Raw genomic sequence first — 19,491 nt, 5'->3', positions numbered from 1 at the left:
AAGAAATTCCTCCTTTGCCTTCCAGGCTTCTCCCCTCTCTTCTGCCCTCTAAGAAGCCAATTTTTGGTGGTTTCAAATCTGGGCTTTTGCGATGAGAGAGAAGGGAGAAACAACTGAGAAGCCAAAAGGACTGAGAGAAATCTACTACAAGGAAGAGGAGAACAGAGCTAAATTGAAAGGAAAGCAAAGTAGAAACCCACTTTGGCTGGTCATGTGAGTGTGCTGTTGGGACAAAGAGATTTTTTAGTTAGAATTAAGAATGAGTAGTTGGGCCGGGCGCGGTGGCTCAAGCCTGTAATCCCAGCACTTTGGGAGGCCGAAACGGGTGGATCACGAGGTCAGGAGATCGAGACCATCCTGGCTAACACGGTGAAACCCCGTCTCTACCAAAAAATACAAAAAACTAGCTGGGTGAGGTGGCGGGCGCCTGTAGTCCCAGCTACTCGGGAGACTGAGGCAGGAGAATGGCCTGAACCCGGGAGGCAGAGCTTGCAGTGAGCTGAGATCCAGCCACTGCACTCCAGCCTGGGCCACAGAGTGAGACTCCGTCTCAAAAAAAAAAAAAAAAAAAAAGAATGAGTAGTTGGCTGGGCACAATGGCTCATGCCTGTAATCCCAGCACTTTGGGAGGCTGAGGCAGGCAGATCGCTTGAGGTCAGGAGTTTGAGACCAGCCTGGTCAACATGGCAAAACCCCGTCTCTACTAAAAATACAAAAATTAGCTGGGTGTGGTGGCATGTGCCTGTAGTCTCAGCTATTTGGGAGGCTGAGGCAGGAGAATCGCTTGAACCTGGGAGGTGGAGGTTGCAGTGAGCTGAGATAGTGCCACTGTACTCCAGCCTGGGCGACAAAGCAAGACTCTGTCTCAAAAAAAAAGAAAAAAAAGACTGGTGGAGAAAGTTTTCCTGGTTAGCAGTAAAAGAAATTAATGAAGGAGAATTTTAAGAGGTGCTCTGAGTTCTGATTTGGATCATCTTTGATTTTCTTCTAGAGACACTAATAAAAATGTTAATTTTCAGTTGCTGGATTGTTTCTCTGAATATTTCTGATGAGAGAATAATAATAATAATATTAGGTTAAACAGTATGAAATTGCTGATATTTTATAGTTTTTGACCCAGAAAAGTCACAATTTCATATGGTTTAATAACTGGTATTTATTGACCACCCGCCATATGTCAGGTGCAGTTCCAAATGCTCTACACGTGTCAATTCATTTCATCCTCACAGCTAGCCTATGAGTGGCCACTATAATTATCCCCATTTTACAACCGAGGGAGCTGAACTACAGAAAGGTTAAGAAAAGTATCCCAGCTAATTAGTGATTGATCCAGAATCTGGATCCAATGGGCTTTGGAGCCAGTATTCTGAGCCACTTGGGGCTTTGGCTTTTATGTGCAAGGTACCACTGAGCTACAGGGAGTATGGGAAATGCAGGGAGTAGTGACATAATGGCTATCATTATAGGAAGTAAGACAGGGCCCCTGAAAATGAAAAGGTGGAAAACAGCAAGTAGCAGAAAGAAAGGCTCAGCGAAAGCCTTGGCAGGGGATTCCACAAGCATGTGGAAGGGGGCATGATGTTGGAGTATAGGGGTGGGGAGTGGGGAGTCTCTGATGGGTCTGACATTGCACCTTCAGACACAAGGGAGTGGGTACAAAAGTTAAATCTCTTGTTCGCCACCCTCCCCATTTGTGGATTTTTTTTCTGAGCGTATTCGATACATTGCTGCATAACAAATCACTCGATTTAGCAGCTTAAAACCACAAGTGTTTATTACCTCACAGCTTCTGTGAGTCAAGAATTCAAGAATGACTTAGTTGAGTGGTTGTGGTTAAGGGTCTCTCATGAGATTTCAGTGAAGCTACTGGCCAGGGTTGCAGTCATTTGCAGTCTTGACTGGGACTGGAGGATCTGCTTCCAAGATGGTTTCCATGGCTGTTGGGAGAAACCTTGTTTCCTCGCCACCTGCGCTTTTCCATAAGGCTGCTCCAGTGTGTCCCCCAAATGGCAGCTGACCTCACTGAGAAAGTGATCCCAGAGAGAAAACAAAGAAGAAGCTGCAGTGGATGCTAGGACCTAACCCTAGAAGACACACCCATCATTTCTGCACTATCCTGTTGGTTACACAGGTCACCCCATCCACTGTGGAATGAGGCTACATGAGAGTGTGAATCACTAGGAGCCGTCTTGGAGGCTGGCTATCACACCAAGTTACTCAAATTCATAAAAATGTAATTCCTAGAGCCTGGAGGTCCACAAGGGTGTGGACTTGGCTTTGTTCATTGTTGTGTCCCCAGAACCTAAAATACTGCTGGGCACATAGTAAAGGCTTAATACATATTTTATAAATGAATGACAAAGAAGACCGTAGGGCAGGTGGCACTTTACTTGGCTTGGATGGAAGCATAAGATTCGTTAGGTTTTCAAGGTTTTGTTGTTGTTTTTCCTTCAAGACAAAATCATTCATTTCATACAAATATTAGGCAGAATGTATCCTACCCCACAGCACCCACTTTACAAAAATATGAGTCAATGAGACGATGCTTTAAAAACTTTTAGCACAGTGCCTAGGACAGAGTAGATGGTCAATTATTTTGATCAAATCTTTTTATTAAAATTTTTTTTCTTTTTTTTACCAAATGGGGGGCGCAGTTTGTTTGTTTGAGACAGTGTCTTGCTCTGTCACCCAGGCTGCAACACAGTGGTGCAATCTTGGCTTACTGCAACCTTCACCTCCCAAGTTCAAGCGATTCTCACGCATCAGCCTCCTGAGTAGCTAGGATTACAGGCACGTGCCACCATGACCAGGTAATTTTTGTATTTTTAGTGGACACAGGGTTTTACCATGTTGGCCAGGCTGGTCTCAAACTCCTGGGCTCAAGTGATCTGCCCGCCTCTGCCTCCCAAAGTGTGGGGATTACAGGTGTGACCCACCACTCCTGGCCAGATCAAATCTTAATAACAAGTTAGTGTGTGTCTATGGCAGATTGTATTTTTTAAACATGGCCATACCCATACATGTATCCCATCCAACATGCTTTTCTTATGATATTACTGAACTTCTTACACAGAAAGATGGGGGTCTGTGTTTTCTCTTTTTAAATCTGGGCAGGGGCTTGTGATTTCTCCAACCCACAGAGCTCAGCAGAAGTGATGCTATATGACTTCTGAGACTAGGTCAGAAGAAGGATACAGGCTTAGCCCACCTTTGTCTCGATACGCTTGCCGTCGGAACCCACCACTATGTTGTGAGGAAGCCACGGTGATAAGGAGAGCCATGTGTGAGTGTTCTACTGACAGTGAGCACCCGTTGCCAGATGTGTGAGTCAATGAGCTTTCATGTGATTCCAGCCCCAGACTCTGAGTCTTTCAGTTGAGGGGCAAGATATCATCGCCACTGTATCCTGTCTGAATTTCCAGCCCACAGAAACTGTGAGAAATAGTCATTATTGTTTGTTTTAAGCCACTAAGTTTTGGGGTAATCTGTTATGCAGCAATACATAACTAATAAAATATCCTTCCAGAATGTCCTCTAACTAGCTTCAGGGGAAAATTATATTTAATTATGTATTCACTCATTCACTCACTCAACCACGAAACCCAAAAGGGTATATTTGGCTTCAGACATGCTATTCTAGGGGGCTCAAATGATGTCATCAGAGTTCTGTGTCTCTCTTCTATTTGTTGTACCTTTCTGTAGCTCTAAGCTTTGCTCCATTTTACAGCTCAAGATTTCAGAATAGTATTTCCCCCCAGTAGCAGCATAAACCCCCAGGAAGACCTGAATCACCTGCTGTAACAGTGAGTCATGTTTTCAATTTCAAGTCACAGGCAATTCTCCTAAAAATGATTTAAAGATTAAGCCAAAAGGACATTTACCATTTACTTCTAAGACATCCAGAGTAGGCGGTCCCAGCACTAGTCAGATATCAAGGACATAAGTGTTTTTTCTCCTCCCCTCTATCCTTATGCTTGGTGCCTCACAGGTACAACGTGGCCTCCCCAGCTTCAGTCATCACAACTGCCTTCAAGGCAGGAAGGAAAGGGAAGGAACCAGAAACCGCCAGTTTGTTTCTCAAGCACAGCACTTTTCTCAGGAAGTAAAATCTCTAACTAGAAGCCATCCTCCTCCCTCGTTGGGCAGAACGAAGTTACTTGGCCACCCCGTAGCTGTGGGAGAAGCTGTGAGAGTCGTTGACTTTCCAGTTTCTCCAGTGGGAAGCAGCTAGGGAGAAGGAGGCTGTGAATGGCTGCTGGGTTAGTGTCTTCCATGCCTGCCTGGCCTTGAACTAATCATGGCCAGAGCCATGGAGTCTCTAATTGGTTCGCTCCTAGGTCAAAGGGTAGGGCCAGCACCACACAAACTATGAATTGAGCAGAATTTGGGGGTTAACAGCTGGGCAGGTTGTTTGCCCAAAGCAAGGGTGCATTAGAAGGTATAAAAATATCTGACCATACAAGAGTTGCAGAGTATTCCATTGTGTGGGTGAATCACAATTCTTCTAATTTGTCAACTTTGGTTCCAAGACAAGAGGATGGGAGGATAAGTGCAGTTTAAACACAGGTGTGGAGTACGAGGAGTACAGGGAGACAGGAGGTTAGGGCTAGAGAGCATTTCAGTATGGTTAGAGGTGGGCTGCAAGGAGGGTTAGGAGGAAGTAAGGGGTAAGGACTTACAGCTGGCTGTGAATGCCATGCTATGCTACTATTTCATTTAATAGTCACAACAGCCACAGGAGGGCAGTATTACTTAATTTCCACTCAATTCTCATGTTTCAGGTAAGAAAACTGAGACCTGGAGAAGTTGAGTCATTTGCTTGAATTACTCACTCAAGAACCAGAAATTAGCCAGACCAGAATTCAAAGGCAGGTCTTTCCGATTAGTCCCCACGTTGACCCAAGAGCCTCCAGGCTTCACAGAGACCCTGCACTGGTTCCCTGCAGAAGGGGTAACTTAGGGGAAATGGGCTCAGTCACCAGAAGTCAACGTCTTCCTGGAAAGGTCTGGATGCAGATGCTGCAGACCTGGCCCATGTTATCAGACGTGATTGGAGTTGGAGCTTCATTGTGAAACATCTGCAGTCCTAATGCTGAGACATTTCTGGCTGGGCGCGGTGGGCTCACGCCCAGCACTTTGGGAGGCCAAGGCGGGCAGATCACCTGAGGTCAGGAGTTCGCGACTAGCCTGGCCAACATGGTGAAACCCTGTCTCTATTAAAAATACAAAAATTAGCTGGGCATGGTGGTGGGCACCTGTAATCCCAGCTACCCAGGAGGCTGAGGCAGGAGAATCGCTTGAACCCAGGAGGTGGAGGTTGCAGTGGGCGGAGATCACACCACTCTACTCCAGCCTGGGCAACAGAGCGAGACTCCATCTCAAAATAACAAAAAAACAAAAAAGATTTCTGACTGAATTTAAAAATAAACAAAAACTACACCAACACCACGTCATTCACAGGCTCTCAGGATTTGGAAAATAAAAAACAAACAAACAAAAAATAACACTGAGGCAAAAAGCAAGTCCCCCACACTGTAAAGGTATCAGCTCCAACATCTCTGGTGTCATCAGGGCCTCACCAGATGAAGCCTACTCCTAACAAGCTGGTCTGGAGCTGCAGCTGGGCCCAAGGGCTGGGTGAGCGCCTGGGGCTGTCCACAGTGAGCAGATTCAGCAGAATTGCAGAACGTGGCCACCCGGCTGACTGAGGAAGGCCCTGTCACCTGGCATGAAGCCAGGATGCCTTTGGCCTTTTGCTGCTGGAGGAAAACGAGGCTGATTCAGGAGATCTCGCCACTGCTCCCTAGCACTGACCAAAGGCCGGGATGTCAGACTGTGAGGTCATATATCACAAGTCTCTGTATTCCTTTGAGCCCCAGTTTCCATATCAATAAAATGGCGGTAATCATATCTGACGATTGGGCAGGATTCTATAAAATAATAGGCACAAAGCTCTTGCAAAACCCTACGTAATGGAAGACGTTTCTGATGACCAGCACTCAATTCCTTCCTCCAGCCTCTGCATGGAAAGTTCCCAAGTGTCCCTAGAAGTCTCGAACACTCTAATGTTGACTGGAAAGAATACGATGGATCTCTTGTTCTGATATAGAAGCGTCCCAAATTCAGTCATACCAGCTGGGAGGCAGTGCCTGCTAGCGGTAAAAAGCATGGATTTGGGATTTGGACAGATTCCCCTGAATTGAAGTCTTAGGCAAACCACTTGTGCCTCTGGCCAAGTTAACTTTTCTCTCCAAGCGTCAGTTTCTCCACTTGTTAAAAAGTAATGGCAAACCTACTACTGGAGCTTAATAAGGATTAAGTGAAATAGTGCAGGTCAAATATCTGACCCTTGATATACGTAAGCCTCATGTGTATGTGTCCCATTTATGTAAAATAACAGTGTAAGCATATTCATAGAAAGCAATTCAGAATGTACTCTCAGCAATGGTTATCTTGGTGTGGGGAGTTGGGGAAACCAGGGACCTGCCTTTTTCTCTATTATATAATGCTGCAAAGTTTGATCTTTAAAAAAGGACATTAAGAAGTCCAATTGTATTTTAAACAACAAAAGTTTTAATACCTGGGTAAATAAATGGCATCTAAACAAATAAAGAAACTGAAGACAGAGCCAGGCCCAACCCTAGGAGACTGACGAAGCGATTCTGCTTTGCCTGCCCCCAGCTCAACCCCTGCACTAAAAACCCCGGCCCCAGCCCCAAGTTCCAGAGGGCTGCATTCCTGGGGGCGATCCGGCACCCCTCAAGTCTCCCTCCTCTTACACATACACACACACAAAACCCAGGCTCGAATCCCCGCCTCCCAAGGGAAAGTGTGTTTTTTACGGTCTGTTCCAGGGCCTGCCGGGGCCACGGGCCAAGGTGGGACTGTGAGTGGCCGGAATCCCTCCGCCGGGAGAGTCAGTCCCAGTAGCTGCGGCCCCGCTGAGTCAGCCCAGCGGGCGGCGCACGCGGCGCCGCGTGACCCGCAGCCACGTGACCCGCGCGGGGCCGGGCTGCCGACGCAGTAGCTGCAGCCGCCGCGGGAGGCGTCCGCGTAAGTGGGGAGAAGGGCTGGCGGGGACCTTCCTCGCAGGCCGGAGCGCTGAGCGCTGTCCCAGCCCTACGGCACCCGGGGTCGGGACCCCGGGGAGCCGCTCTCACACATTTTCCAGGCGGGATCGGAGGGGCGATGGGGTGGTAATCGGGGTGGGGGACACGCTGTACCCCACCGACGACCGCGTGGGCCACCTTCGCCTCTTGCTTCCCCACTCCCACTAACCGCAGTGCTGGGGGAGCAAAACGTCTTCCTTCTGGAGCGATTACCTTTTCCCTTTTGTGCTTTGGGGGAAACTGAGGACCCAGAGGGGTTCGCAAAGCAAGGCGGGCCAGTAGGAACGCCCCTCCGCTAGTCCCTCAGCACACGGCTCCCCAGGCAGAGCTCATTGCCCCACCTGCTCTAGTGGCCCAGCATGATCCTATGACCTCTCTACTTCTTGAGGAAGAGTCATGGGGTAGAGGGCGGGGAGCGGGTAGAGTATCCCGCTCCCGTGGGGGCAGGGATGAGGGAGGCGGGGCTGAGCAGAGCATCTATCCGGATGGTAACAGCCAACATAGTAAATACTAAGTGGTTTACACGCATTCTCTCATTTCATATTACCCGTCGTGAAGTCTGTGAAGTAGGTACTATTGTCCCAATTTTTACATAGGAGGAAACTTAGGTCCTTTGACCGAGGTCCTTCAGTTGGTAAGTGAAGGAGCTGAGATTAGAACCCAGATCTGCCCCCAGTAGCGCTTCCTAGTGGACTGTGGGTGGTGGAGGCGACTGGCCCAACCTCTTAGCTCCTCTGTGAATAGAAAGTCAGGCCTTTTAGGCTGGGTGTGGTGGCTCAAGCCTGTAATCCCAGCACTTTGGGAGGCCGAGACGGGCGCATCACGAGGTCAGGAGATCGAGACCATCCTGGCTAACATGGTGAAACCCCGTCTCTACTAAAAAATACAAAAAACTAGCCGGGCGAGGTGGCGGGCGCCTGTAGTCCCAGCTACACGGGAGGCTGAGGCAGGAGAATGGCGTGAACCCGGGAGGCGGAGCTTGCAGTGAGCTGAGATCTGGCCACTGCACTCCAGCCCGGGCGACAGAGCGAGACTCCATCTCAAAAAAAAAAAAAGAAAGAAAGTCAGGCCTTTTTCCTGGCTCAGACAGCTTGGAAAGGGGGGATTGTTGCTGGGTAAGAGAAGCTTCTCCCACCACCTCCATCTCTTTCTCTGCCCCTTACCATTGATTCCTTTCTGTCATCCCCTCTCCCCCACTGCAGGACAAGATGAAACTCATCATCCTGGACCACTATTCTCAGGCCAGCGAGTGGGCGGCTAAATACATCAGGAACCGCATCATCCAGTTTAACCCAGGGCCAGAGAAGTACTTCACCCTGGGGCTCCCCACTGGTGCGTTCTTGGATGGAGAGGGTGCTGTGGATAGGAGTGGATAGAGTAGGCAACAGGGGCCAGGTACACGGGCTCACTCAGCCAAGGGACTTCCGGGGGGCTCTGGGGTACTGGTGCTGAGAGAGCACCTTCCTGCCCCTTCCACGTACAAAGGACCCAGCTTCCCTTATGGGTTGATTTAGTGCTGCCTGTTCCTGCAGAATCCTGGAGCAGAAGGGATCTTGGTTAGGCACAAAGAACTTGATTTTTAGACTACATCCTAAGTCAGCCTTGGCCACCAGGGTTTCTTAACAGAATTAAGTCCTGATACCCTAAAGCATTCATTTTATGTAATGAATTAATTTCTCTTCTCTGTATCTAGAGGGGTACTAGCTAAGTACCGTCCTTGGGAGAATTGAGAAGATAGTCACTTAGGTAATTTTCTGTAAGGCTTAATTAAACACAGGACCTAAGTAAAAAATAGTCCTAATTTCTTTTGGAAAAAATCAAAATGTTGCTTTTTCAGAAAGATATTTTGACCCCAGCTCCTCAAGACAAATGTCCTGATTATTTCTTTCAGAGATGGGTGGGTTTGCCCTAGTGGCCCTACCTGGCCCATCCATTAGAGTGTGTATGTGTGTGTGGTGTGTGTCGGGGGGTTCTTCAAACTTTTTCTTTTTCTTTTTTGTCTTCCTTGCAGTCCAAACTTTTTCTGTAAAAGGCCAGTGGTAAATATTTTAGACTTCACTAGCCATATAGTCTCTGTTGCAACAACCTCACCCTTCTGTTGTTTGAAAGCAGCTATTATTAGCTTGGCACAGTGGCGCTCACCTATAGTCCCAGCTACTTGGGAGGCTGAGGTAGGTGGATCGTTTGAGCCGGTAGACTGAGGCTGCAGTGAGCCAAGATTGTGTCACTGTACTCCAGCCTGGCTGACAGAGTGAGACCCTGTCTCAAAAAAAGAGAAGACAATATATAAGTGAATGAGTATGGTTGTAGGCCAATAAAACTTTATGGACACTGAAGTTTGAACTTATATAATTTTCAGATGTCACAAAATGTTATTATTCTTTAATTAAAAAAAAAAACTATTTAAAAATGTAAAAACCAGGCCAGGCATGGTGGCTCACATCTGTAATTTCAGCGCTTTGGGAGGCTGAGGTGGGCAGATTGCTGGAGCCCAGGAGTTTGAGATTCGCCTGGGGAACATGGCAAAACCCCATCTCTACAAAAAAAATACAAAAATTAGCTAGGCATGGTGGCACATGCCTATAGTCCCAGCTACTGAGGAGGCTGCGGTGTGAAGTGTGAGGATTGCTTGGGCCTGGTCGAGGCTGCAGTGAACCATGATTGTGCAATTGCACTCCAGCCTAGGCGACAGAGCAAGATTCTTTCGCAGAAAAGAAAAGAAAACCATTCTTAACTCATGATCTGTATAAAAACAGGCTGCAGTGCTGGGCATGGTGGCTCATGCCTGTAATCCCAGCACTTTGGGAGGCTGAGGTGGGTCCATCATTTGAAGTCAGGAATTCGAGACCAGCCTGGCCAACATGGTGAAACCCCATCTCTACTAAAAATACAAAAATTAGCTGGGCATGGTGGCAGGTACCTATAATCCCACTACTCAGGAGGCTGAGGCAGGAGAATCAGTTAAACCCAGGAGACAGGTTACAGTGAGCTGAGATCATGCCACTGCACTCCAGCTTGGGTGACTGAGCGAGACTCTGTCTAAAAAACTAAAAAATAAAAAAATACAGGCCACAGGCCAAATTTGGCCTGTGGACCAAAGTTTGCTGAGCTCTGCAGTAGAGGTTTGTGGGAGTAGTATCTACCTGTGCCTGTGAAACCACCAATGTCTCAGGCCCTCTGGAGGCTGTGCTAACATCCTGTCTCCTAACTGTGGAGAGACCCAACCTCTGTGTGGGTCAGAGTCTGGTCTTCTGAAACCATTCCCTCATTCCCATCATTGCAGAGTCAGATCCAAGCTCTTCAGAGTGGCATTAAGGCCCTCCAAAACCTGACCTCTCCCTGCCTGTCCTGCTTGAACCAACAGGACAGCATTTCCACACGGGTTCCTTGGAACATTCCTTCTGTTAGATGTAGCACCTGTCAGGGTTCTGAGTGGAAACCGCAGAAACCAACTCTAGCTAAATTAAGCAGAAAAGGAGTTTATTGGCTAGATATTGGGAAGTTCAGAGGATTCATGGGAAGGCTAGAAGTTTGGAAAATGGCAGGAGAGAGGAAGCTATGTGGTTCAGGCATAGCTAAGGCCTTGTCACATGGACCAACTGATTATTTTGGGTGAGTTGTGGGGAGCTGCCATTCACTCAGCAGGTATTTATTGAGTGCCCTCTGTGTGCAGAGCTGTTCTAGCCTCTAAGGATACAGCAGTGAACAAAAAGGTATAAACTTCTGCCTTCTGAGGCTTAAATTATAACGGGAGAAACAGATAATAAACAATTAGCAAAATATAGGGTATGTTAGATGGTGATAAGAGGAAAGAAGAAACATGAAGCAGGAAAAGATAGGGAGTGTGTCGGCAGGGGTGGGGCTGTGCAGTGTTGGATATGGTGGCAGGGAGAGTCTTATAGCCAGGGACCAGGTTCTATGGAGCGATCTTGGCCCACTGCAACCTCTGCCTCTCAGGTTCAAGTGATTCTTGTGCCTCAACCTCCTGAGTAGCTGGGATTACAGGCACATGCCACCATGCCCAGCTAATTTTTGTATTTTTAGTAGAGACGGGGTTTCACCATGTTGTCCAGACTGGTCTTGAACTCCTGACCTCAAGTGATCCACCTGCCTTGGCCTCCTAAAGCGTTGGGGTTACAGGCGTGAGCCACCATGCCTGGCCATGACACTGACTTTTTAATGAGACTCAACTAGGGCTTCGCTGCTCCTCAGGGAAGTCTTCCTCGAACTCTGAAGCACTGGGTGAGCCTGTGCTTTACCCCATCACAACTGATGTTCCTGCTTTGTGTTCTACTCCTAAACAGCTGAGTTATTTTAGAGTAGCTACTGTCCCTTGCTCCCCTGTGTCCTTATCACATGGCCCTGTGCCTTGCACATAGTACTTGTTCGGGGAGTATCATGTCAATAATTAAGTCTGATGTTCACTCAGGTACTAATCAGAGTGATTTCAGTCATCAGTGTGCTGGATATTGGGGATTCAGCAGTAATCAAGGCAGACACAGTCCTGCCCTCCTGGAGCTTAAAGTCTAGTGGCAAAATAGGCATTAAACAAGCAATTAATGGATGGATGGCAGTTAGGATTGGAGTACTGGGTAGGACTTCAGATCTGACAGGTTCTCCCTGTGAGCAGCCCAGACTCATTCCTGTATACCCTCTGGGCTTCCAGACTTGGGGTGCAAGGGGTGTTCATGGCTGTGGTCACTCTTTCAGGGAGTACCCCACTTGGCTGCTACAAGAAGCTGATTGAATACTATAAGAATGGGGACCTGTCCTTTAAATATGTGAAGACCTTCAACATGGATGAGTACGTGGGTGAGTCTCTCTTTCAAGGTTCTTTCCTGATTCTAAGAGACTGATGCTCCTCCTCTCATTGGCCCAGCCCTGGAGAGGAATCAGGGAGCCAGTGACATTTGATGATAGGCTCAATTATCAATATTTACCTCTTGGTTTACTCAGCTGTAAAATGGGGCTAGTAAAGCTGACCTCACAGGTTGTAAGCATTAAATGGTATCATAAAAGATGTGGAAGTTTCTTACACATAACAGATACTTAATAAATATTAGAGTATCTCCTTCTCCTCTGCCTGCTCCCCAACCCCATGCCATTTCTTTCTGGAACAAATGATTGCAAGTGGGATCCTGGCTGCGGTGTTTCCCCTAGGATCTGTATCTGTGCTTTCTCTCCTGTGTGTGGCCTCCAGCTCCCCTTTCTGCCAGGTACACTTGGAGGGGACCCAAGATTGGTGTCCTTCCTGCTGCTGAAAGGCTATACCTTAGTCTTCTATCACCTCCCCTTCACCCAGTCCTTTTGTAATAGCTTCATTTTAAACATCCTTTTCAAAAGAAAAAAATTGTGGTAAAATACATGTAACATGACATTTACCATCTTAACCACCTTTCTATGTATAGTTCAGTAGTGTTAAGTGCATTCACATTGTTGTGCAACCAATTTCTAGAACTCTTTTCATCTTGTAAGACCCAGGCTCTATACCCGTGAAACAATAACTTCTCGTTTCCCCCTTCACCAGCCGCGGAAACCACCATTTTACTGTCTGTTTCTATGAATTTGACTACTCTAGAATCAAACTAGAGTATATAACTGGAATCATAAAGTATTTGTCTTTTTGACTGGCTTCTTTCACCTAGCATAAAGTCCACAAGGTTCATCCATTGTTGTAGCGTGTGTCAAAATTTCCTTCCTTTTTAAGGCTGATTTTACATATTCTTTTTTTTTTTATTTTTTATTTTTTTGAGACCGAGTCTTGCTCTGCCACCCAGGCTGGAGTGCAGTGGCCGGATCTCAGCTCACTGCAAGCTCCGCCTCCCGGGTTTACGCCATTCTCCTGCCTCAGCCTCCTGAGTAGCTGGGACTACAGGCGCCCGCCACCTCGCCCTGCTAGTTTTTTGTATTTTTTAGTCGAGACGGGGTTTCACCGTGTTAGCCAGGATGGTCTCGATCTCCTGACCTCGTGATCCGCCCGTCTCGGCCTCCCAAAGTGCTGGGATTACAGGCTTGAGCCACCGCGCCCGGCTACATATTCTTAATGCTTAACATTAAACATTATTATTTTTTTTTTCCTGGCTAAAAAAAAAAGTTGATTTGGGGAAGCCTTGAGATAGTTCCCTCTAACCACCTGGTGTTCAAGCTGGAATTTATTCAGGCTGAGTGGGGTAGAACTGGGAGTGGATGGTGGGGTGAGAGGCACAGGGTGAGGGGTGTGGTTGCTTGCTTTCTAAGATGAGTCCAGCCCTACCCCAGGGGGCCAGAGTGTCCCCAGCCTCTAACCTATGGTCATTGCCTTATGAAAAGCAGATTAGAATGTGGGGATTTCCCAGGCCCTTGGTGTGCAGTTACTCTGGCCCAGCCCTGTGGCCACAGATGGTGGTGCTGGGTGGGTGGACACTTATGGATACTGGCTCAGTCTGTCCTGAGTGGCTAGGGGTCAGAGGGCTGGTGCCTAAGGCTCCCAGATGGGCAGAGCCCTGGGAGTGTCTCTGTAGGTCAGCTTGGTGTCCTGGCATCCTTCTTAGGAGGGGGGCTTTGGCATGGCCTAGGCATGACTGAGTGCCTCATGGCCCCACAGGCCTTCCTCGAGACCACCCAGAGAGTTACCACTCCTTCATGTGGAACAACTTCTTCAAGCACATTGACATCCACCCAGAAAACACCCACATTCTGGATGGGAATGCAGTCGACCTACAGGCAGAATGTGATGCCTTTGAAGAGAAGATCAAGGCTGCAGGTGGGATCGAGCTATTTGTTGGAGGTAAGCTTGACACTCTGCAGCACACATGTCCAGGGCCAGACCTGTGGGAAGGAGGACAAGACACCATGCTTGTCTCCAGACAGCTTCCTCGGGGTGTGCTAGTGACCGCAGAGACAGGCGGGAGAAATGGGCCCTGCTGGCTCTGTTACTCAGGAACTGGGTTATCCTGGGGATCTCTTTCCGCAGTTTGATGCCTTGTCTGTAAACTGAGAGGTTTGGGTTTGGACTCTGAGATTCTGTCTACTCCCCAGTCTTAAGGTTTTATGGATCAGTCCTGGAACTTATCTAAACATTTAACATCATGGACTCATGTAGTTCCAAAAGTCTCCACACAGCCCCTATAGATAGGCAGGTGAACCCCAGAGAAGTTAGGTGACTCACTCAAGGTCCGCAGGTGGGAGCAGGTGTCTGCTTCTTGGATCTGTGCTCGGGTCCTCTGGGCTGCCCTTCTGTGTGTCCATCTGTCGCCACCTCTGGAGTTACCCATGAGGGTAACATTGAATTGCCTTTTATTACTCTAGAGATCACTGTTCTGTACTTAAAGGTGGGGAGGAGGTGGGAAGGAGCTCTCATCCTCTGAGATTTTAGAACCTTGGCAGCCCCTGTCCAGGTTCTCTGGGTGTTTTGTTCACTGCACCTCTATCCCAGCAGCAGGACCCTCTAGCTACAGGTAGAAGAGACAGAGAAGGTCCACTTTTCTGACAATCTGAGGAGGCAGAAGCTGTTTGGAGTGCTTTTTCCTCAGTTTTTTGGGGATGGTAGCAAGTTAACAATGTGTGTGCCTCAGATAGAAATGGTGGGGAGGGTCTCCTCTGAGACAGTATGTCAAAGAGAAAGAAATGGTAGGAAGGGGGACAGAGCACATGTTTAAGGTATACCTGCCCAGGGCTGCAAATAAGAAAGGTGACACAGCTTTCAATGATTTTTTTCAGACCCTAGTTAGGGAAGGAGAAATTGTCCATTCTTGAAATCTTGGATCCCTGAGACTCACAGGGCTGCGTGGGCTCTCTCCCTGTAGGCATCGGCCCTGATGGACACATTGCCTTCAACGAACCAGGCTCCAGTCTGGTGTCCAGGACCCGTGTGAAGACACTGGCCATGGACACCATCCTGGCCAATGCTAGGTTCTTCGATGGAGAACTCACCAAGGTGCCCACCATGGCCTTGACGGTGGGGGTGGGCACCGTCATGGATGCTAGAGAGGTAAGGGCGCAAGGGCCCCACCAGCTTTGCGCTGGCTGGACTTGTCTTTCTCTTATTAATCTTAACTATACTTGTACCACCTACACTCTTATTAAAGATGAAGACATGATAAATAAAGCTAAAATCCCTGCTGACCCTGTTACTCACTGTTCCTCTTGCCTCTTCGGAAGACATCATTATTCCCAGTGTGAGGTGAATCCCTTGAGCATGTTTTTGGTGCCTTTGGCTGATTGCCTGGGACAGCAGGCTCTCTGGCCTCGGGCCCCTTTCATGCTTTTCACAGGCAGAGAGGAGGCCAGCATCACTAATGTTGGAATATGAATTCTGTACCCGACCAGGTATGGAGAGAGGGGCTCCCTTGTTCCTTGTAATTGGTAGAGGTCACTGTTTGGACACCAAGGATGCTTGTGCTTCTAGCCCCGTGCTCAGAGATTAATAAATGTGGTGAAGTGTGATTAAAATATAAGTGTTTTAAACTGAATTTAGCTTTTCCCCTAAAAAATTGACTATCATTTGAATTTGCATTTTTTGTGGTTCCAATTTCCTTATTTTCATTAGAACTTTAGAAGCATTTTCTCTTCCTTTCTGATGTGTATTCAATGGGAAGCAGCTACAGACATGTTAGATTTACAGTTCTTTGCCCAAGCCAATAAACAAGCATCTAAATCAGTGAAAAATTCCCTGAAAAGTTTAAAGTGAACTTCTGTGATATGAGTGACAGCACCCAGATTTCTGCTGGGTAATCTTCAATCAGTACGTGGGGTGGGGGTGTTTACTTGCTGTTTTTAGCCTTGCAGCTTAAACCTGTCTTTATCATGAGGGCATCTTGATCTGGGAAAGGACCTGGGACTAGAAATCAGGAGATTATCTTTTCTAAAAAGAGTTCTGGGTTGCTGAGGGGTCCGGAATAAATAGTCACATTCCCTCTCTGCTTCTGCGTTCTAATCTTTTAAGAAAGGAACAGTACATCCTGTTCACAACTCTGTGGCACATGTGAATTAAAACGAAAGGAAATCTATAGAACTGAGTTATTTTTTTTCTCTTTTCCTGCGTTTGAATAGAGCTGAGTTCTTTAAGATCACTTACATTCTTGATATCTTAACTGTTAAGTGGAGACTGTGCCTTTGTTTTATTATATATTAATAAAAACCATCACCCCAAGTCACATTAGTTCATAGGTTTAATGCTGTGAACTGAAAGTGACCAGATAATGGGGCAGCCTTTCTGGGATTCAGCCTTAGAGGCCCCACAGATAACTCCCACCATTGCCTGCAAAGCATCCTTGCTGGTGGTACAGGTTAGGAGCCCTCTTTCACAAACTGTGCTTGTGGAGAGTCACCAAGCTGACGGGATAGCGGGCCTGGGCATGGCATATCTGTTTACAGGGCACTTTCATAGGCATCACCAAAGATACCTGGAGGCACTGTCACGTGGTGGTCAAGAACATGAACTTTAGGGTCATAAATGACCCTGGGCAAGATACTTAACCCCCTGGGCTGTTTTCTTATCATATAACATGGGGATAATGATGCCGCCTGCCTCGGGTTATTTGTGTGATAAAGCACAAGGAGCACTGAGCAAAAGTATGTTGCATGGTAACTACTTACAATGTGATATGAAAAGCAATCATCCTTACAACTGTTTAGGGTGTCTGGAATGCTCCCCTCTATCACGGACTTGTTTTCTGATCCCCAGGTGATGATCCTCATCACAGGTGCTCACAAGGCATTTGCTCTGTACAAGGCCATCGAGGAGGGAGTGAACCACATGTGGACCGTGTCTGCCTTCCAGCAGCATCCCTGCACCGTATTTGTGTGTGATGAGGATGCCACCTTGGAGCTGAAAGTGAAGACTGTCAAGTATTTCAAAGGTGAGGGAGGTGTGGGTCCAGGAGGAGGTGGTCAAGCTCAGGTGTACCAGGAGTGAGTAGTAGATCCAGCTTTCATCCTCTGGTCATTTCAGTTGACAACTGTAATCTTAAGAAATATCAAACCCAACTGCATCACACTACACTGTCATTTCTTTTCCACCTGTGACTGCAAAGATCCATTTCTGGAGATATATTTGCTCGGAGAAGGAGGAAAGAAAATGCCGAGTATGGTCCAAGGACTATGTGGTGACCTCACAGTGCCATTGAGCCTCAGGTTTTCTCTTTTCAAATCTTAAACAGCCATTCCCCTCTAGGTGAGACACTGAATTATCAGGAGGATCTTCCTTTCTTTTACCTTTTTTTTTTTGAGACAGGGTCTTACTCTGTCACTCAGGCTGGAGTGCAGTGGTGTGATCTCAGCTCACTGCAACCTCCACCTCCCGGGCCTAAGTGATTCTCCTTGCCTCAACCTCCCAAGTAGCTGGAATTACAGGTGCCCGCCACTATACCCGGCTAATTTTTGTATTTTTAGTAGAGCCGGGGTTTCGCCATGTTGCCCAGGCTTGTCTCAACTCCTGACCTCAGGGGATCCACCCATCTCAGCCTTCCAAAGTGCTGGGATTACAGGCATGAGAGCTGCCATGCCCGGCTCTTCTTTTACTTTAAAAGGATGCACACTGCTTTAGGCAAACATGTGAAAATCCTCCTTTACTCAAGCAGGTCAATTAGGAATTTGTTCTTTGCTGAAAAGACTAACCTTTAAATAGCCAACTCCCATAGTGATTGAATTTATAAAAGTTCCATGAATATAGTACTCACTGTGAATAACTCTTCTTGTACTCTTAGGGTGTTTATCATTTGGGGATCACAGAGAAAAGAGGGAAGAGTCAGCTCTAAGACAAAATTTGAGAGCTCCTGGATGTTATGATTGATAATCAAGGAACTCTTGCCACTGCCTGAATTAACTACTTTTTCTTTTTAATTTTTTGTAGGTTTAATGCTTGTTCATAACAAGTTGGTGGACCCCTTGTACAGTATCAAAGAGAAAGAAACTGAGAAAAGCCAATCTTCTAAGAAGCCATACAGCGATTAGCCTGTACTGGGACCTAGTGTCAAGTACCCATAGAGAAAGGCAGGTCTTTCTGGAAATTGTCTTTAGAAGAAAGAATTGTATTTCTTTAATCTAGTATGGTTACTCCAGATAAGTGGGTAAACTTATTGTTCTTGGCCATGAGGCTGGGAGCCTAGTCATGGAGTTTAGCTATAGGGAGAATGATTTGTTTGTAACTTAATCAGAAAAAAAATCTCCGCAAAATGTACTCCATCATTTCGATGTCTACCAAACCCAGGTTGGGAGTTTTAAACTTTTTGTTCTGCTTCAGCCACGGTTCACATGTACAACACACTCCCGTCAGGAATTTCTCTCCTTACATGCACTGATTTTCAAGTGGGAGGGAATTAGGGGCTTGTGTATATTGGACGCCACCTCTTTGAAGAGTCTTGAGAGTCCTTCTTGCACAGGCCTGCCCCTTGGTTGCGAACCATTGTTCCAGGTTAAGGCACAAACTCTCAATATGTAAAATAAGTGCAAGGAAGCAGGCTCTTTGGTCAGTAACAAGTGCAGTGGAAAGAAAACGATCCCTTCCTTCCTTCTTCCAGTTGTTTTCCACTTCCACAGCTTTTCTCCGAACTGGGAGAACCTGGGGGTAGATTTGGGTGGGTGGGGTCACAAAGAGATAAACCCAGAGCTTCAAGGGGCCCAGCCATGTCAGACTTCTCTCCCTCAGGGACTCTGCAGCACCGAAAGGAGGAAGGTGAAAGCCGTTTTCCCTTCCTTCCTTCTTCCAGTTGTTTTCCACTTCCACAGCTTTTCTCCGAACTGGGAGAACCTGGGGGTAGATTTGGGTGGGTGGGGTCACAAAGAGGCAGCTTCTACTGATAAACCCAGAGCTTCAAGGGGCCCAGCCATGTCAGACTTCTCTCCCTCAGGGACTCTGCAGCACCGAAAGGAGGAAGGTGAAAGCCGTTTTCCCCCCAGAGCCCTGTGTTTTTGTGAAAGGCCTCACTGTGGCTCCTCTGTTTTACATACTCATTAGTAAGTAGGAGGTCCACTGGGGCAACAGACACTGCCACAATTTCAGTGTTGTGTTTAGCCAAGAGGACGGTCTGGGCAGGCAGCTTAAGTTTAGTCACAACTCCTGAGTGTCCCGCTCTCCTGCTTCCCTAGGAGGTGAGTGCCAGGAAAACACACCAAATGTTTCTAGTATTGTTTCCCCACTTAAAACAGTCCTGCTTACATTCACATGGTGTGGTCTGGTGTTCTGAGAACATCAGGAAATACAACTCTTTTGCCCATTTATCCTTCTCCGCGGATCCCAAGGTGGTCTGTTGCTCTGGCTTCCTTTCATTGTCTTAGGCCTTCATGGAGTGGATGCTGCCTCCTCCTGGCTGTTTTTGTGCCTGTTTGAAGCTACTGCTGCCTCTATTTCTGCGAAAGACCTTTAAGAGCCTGGCTCAGGCCTAAGGGCTATGTTTGGTACCAG

At 47.3% G+C, this 19,491-nt stretch overlaps 1 protein-coding gene across 2 annotated transcripts; it reads left to right on the top strand.

The window, feature by feature from the left end:
- The first annotated feature begins 6,996 nt into the window (after nt 1–6,996).
- On the top strand, nt 6,997–18,773 carry GNPDA1 (glucosamine-6-phosphate deaminase 1). Of its 2 annotated transcripts, none has more exons than XM_011939729.1 (7): nt 6,997–7,053; nt 8,312–8,441; nt 11,820–11,921; nt 13,693–13,875; nt 14,894–15,024; nt 16,822–16,948; nt 17,941–18,773. In XM_011939729.1, the coding sequence occupies exons 2-7, from the start codon at nt 8,318–8,320 to the stop codon at nt 18,039–18,041; spliced, it is 768 nt and encodes a 255-aa protein (XP_011795119.1). In that variant the 5' UTR covers nt 6,997–7,053; nt 8,312–8,317; the 3' UTR covers nt 18,042–18,773. The 2 variants fall into 2 exon arrangements, with proteins under 2 accessions (XP_011795119.1, XP_011795118.1); XM_011939728.1 differs by having other exon boundaries at nt 14,894–15,078; nt 16,774–16,948; nt 17,941–18,292.
- Nucleotides 18,774–19,491: the final 718 nt, after the last annotated feature.

The sequence above is a fragment of the Colobus angolensis genome, unplaced genomic scaffold (genome assembly GCF_000951035.1).
Source record: "Colobus angolensis palliatus isolate OR3802 unplaced genomic scaffold, Cang.pa_1.0 Scaffold183, whole genome shotgun sequence".
In the NCBI taxonomy this organism is placed as follows: Eukaryota; Metazoa; Chordata; class Mammalia; order Primates; family Cercopithecidae; genus Colobus; species Colobus angolensis.
Note: the sequence above shows the minus strand (reverse complement) of the source record. Positions and strands in the feature narration are given on the sequence as shown.

What these genes read in the sequence shown, in the direction of transcription:
- GNPDA1 (XM_011939728.1), top strand. Translation starts at nt 8,318, where the DNA reads ATGAAACTCATCATCCTGGACCACTATTCTCAGGCCAGCGAGTGGGCG. An exon ending in GATCGAGCTATTTGTTGGAG is followed by an intron (nt 13,876 to 14,893) that starts GTAAGCTTGACA and finishes CTCTCCCTGTAG; the next exon opens with GCATCGGCCCTGATGGACAC. An exon ending in CCGTCATGGATGCTAGAGAG is followed by an intron (nt 15,079 to 16,773) that starts GTAAGGGCGCAA and finishes TCTGATCCCCAG; the next exon opens with GTGATGATCCTCATCACAGG.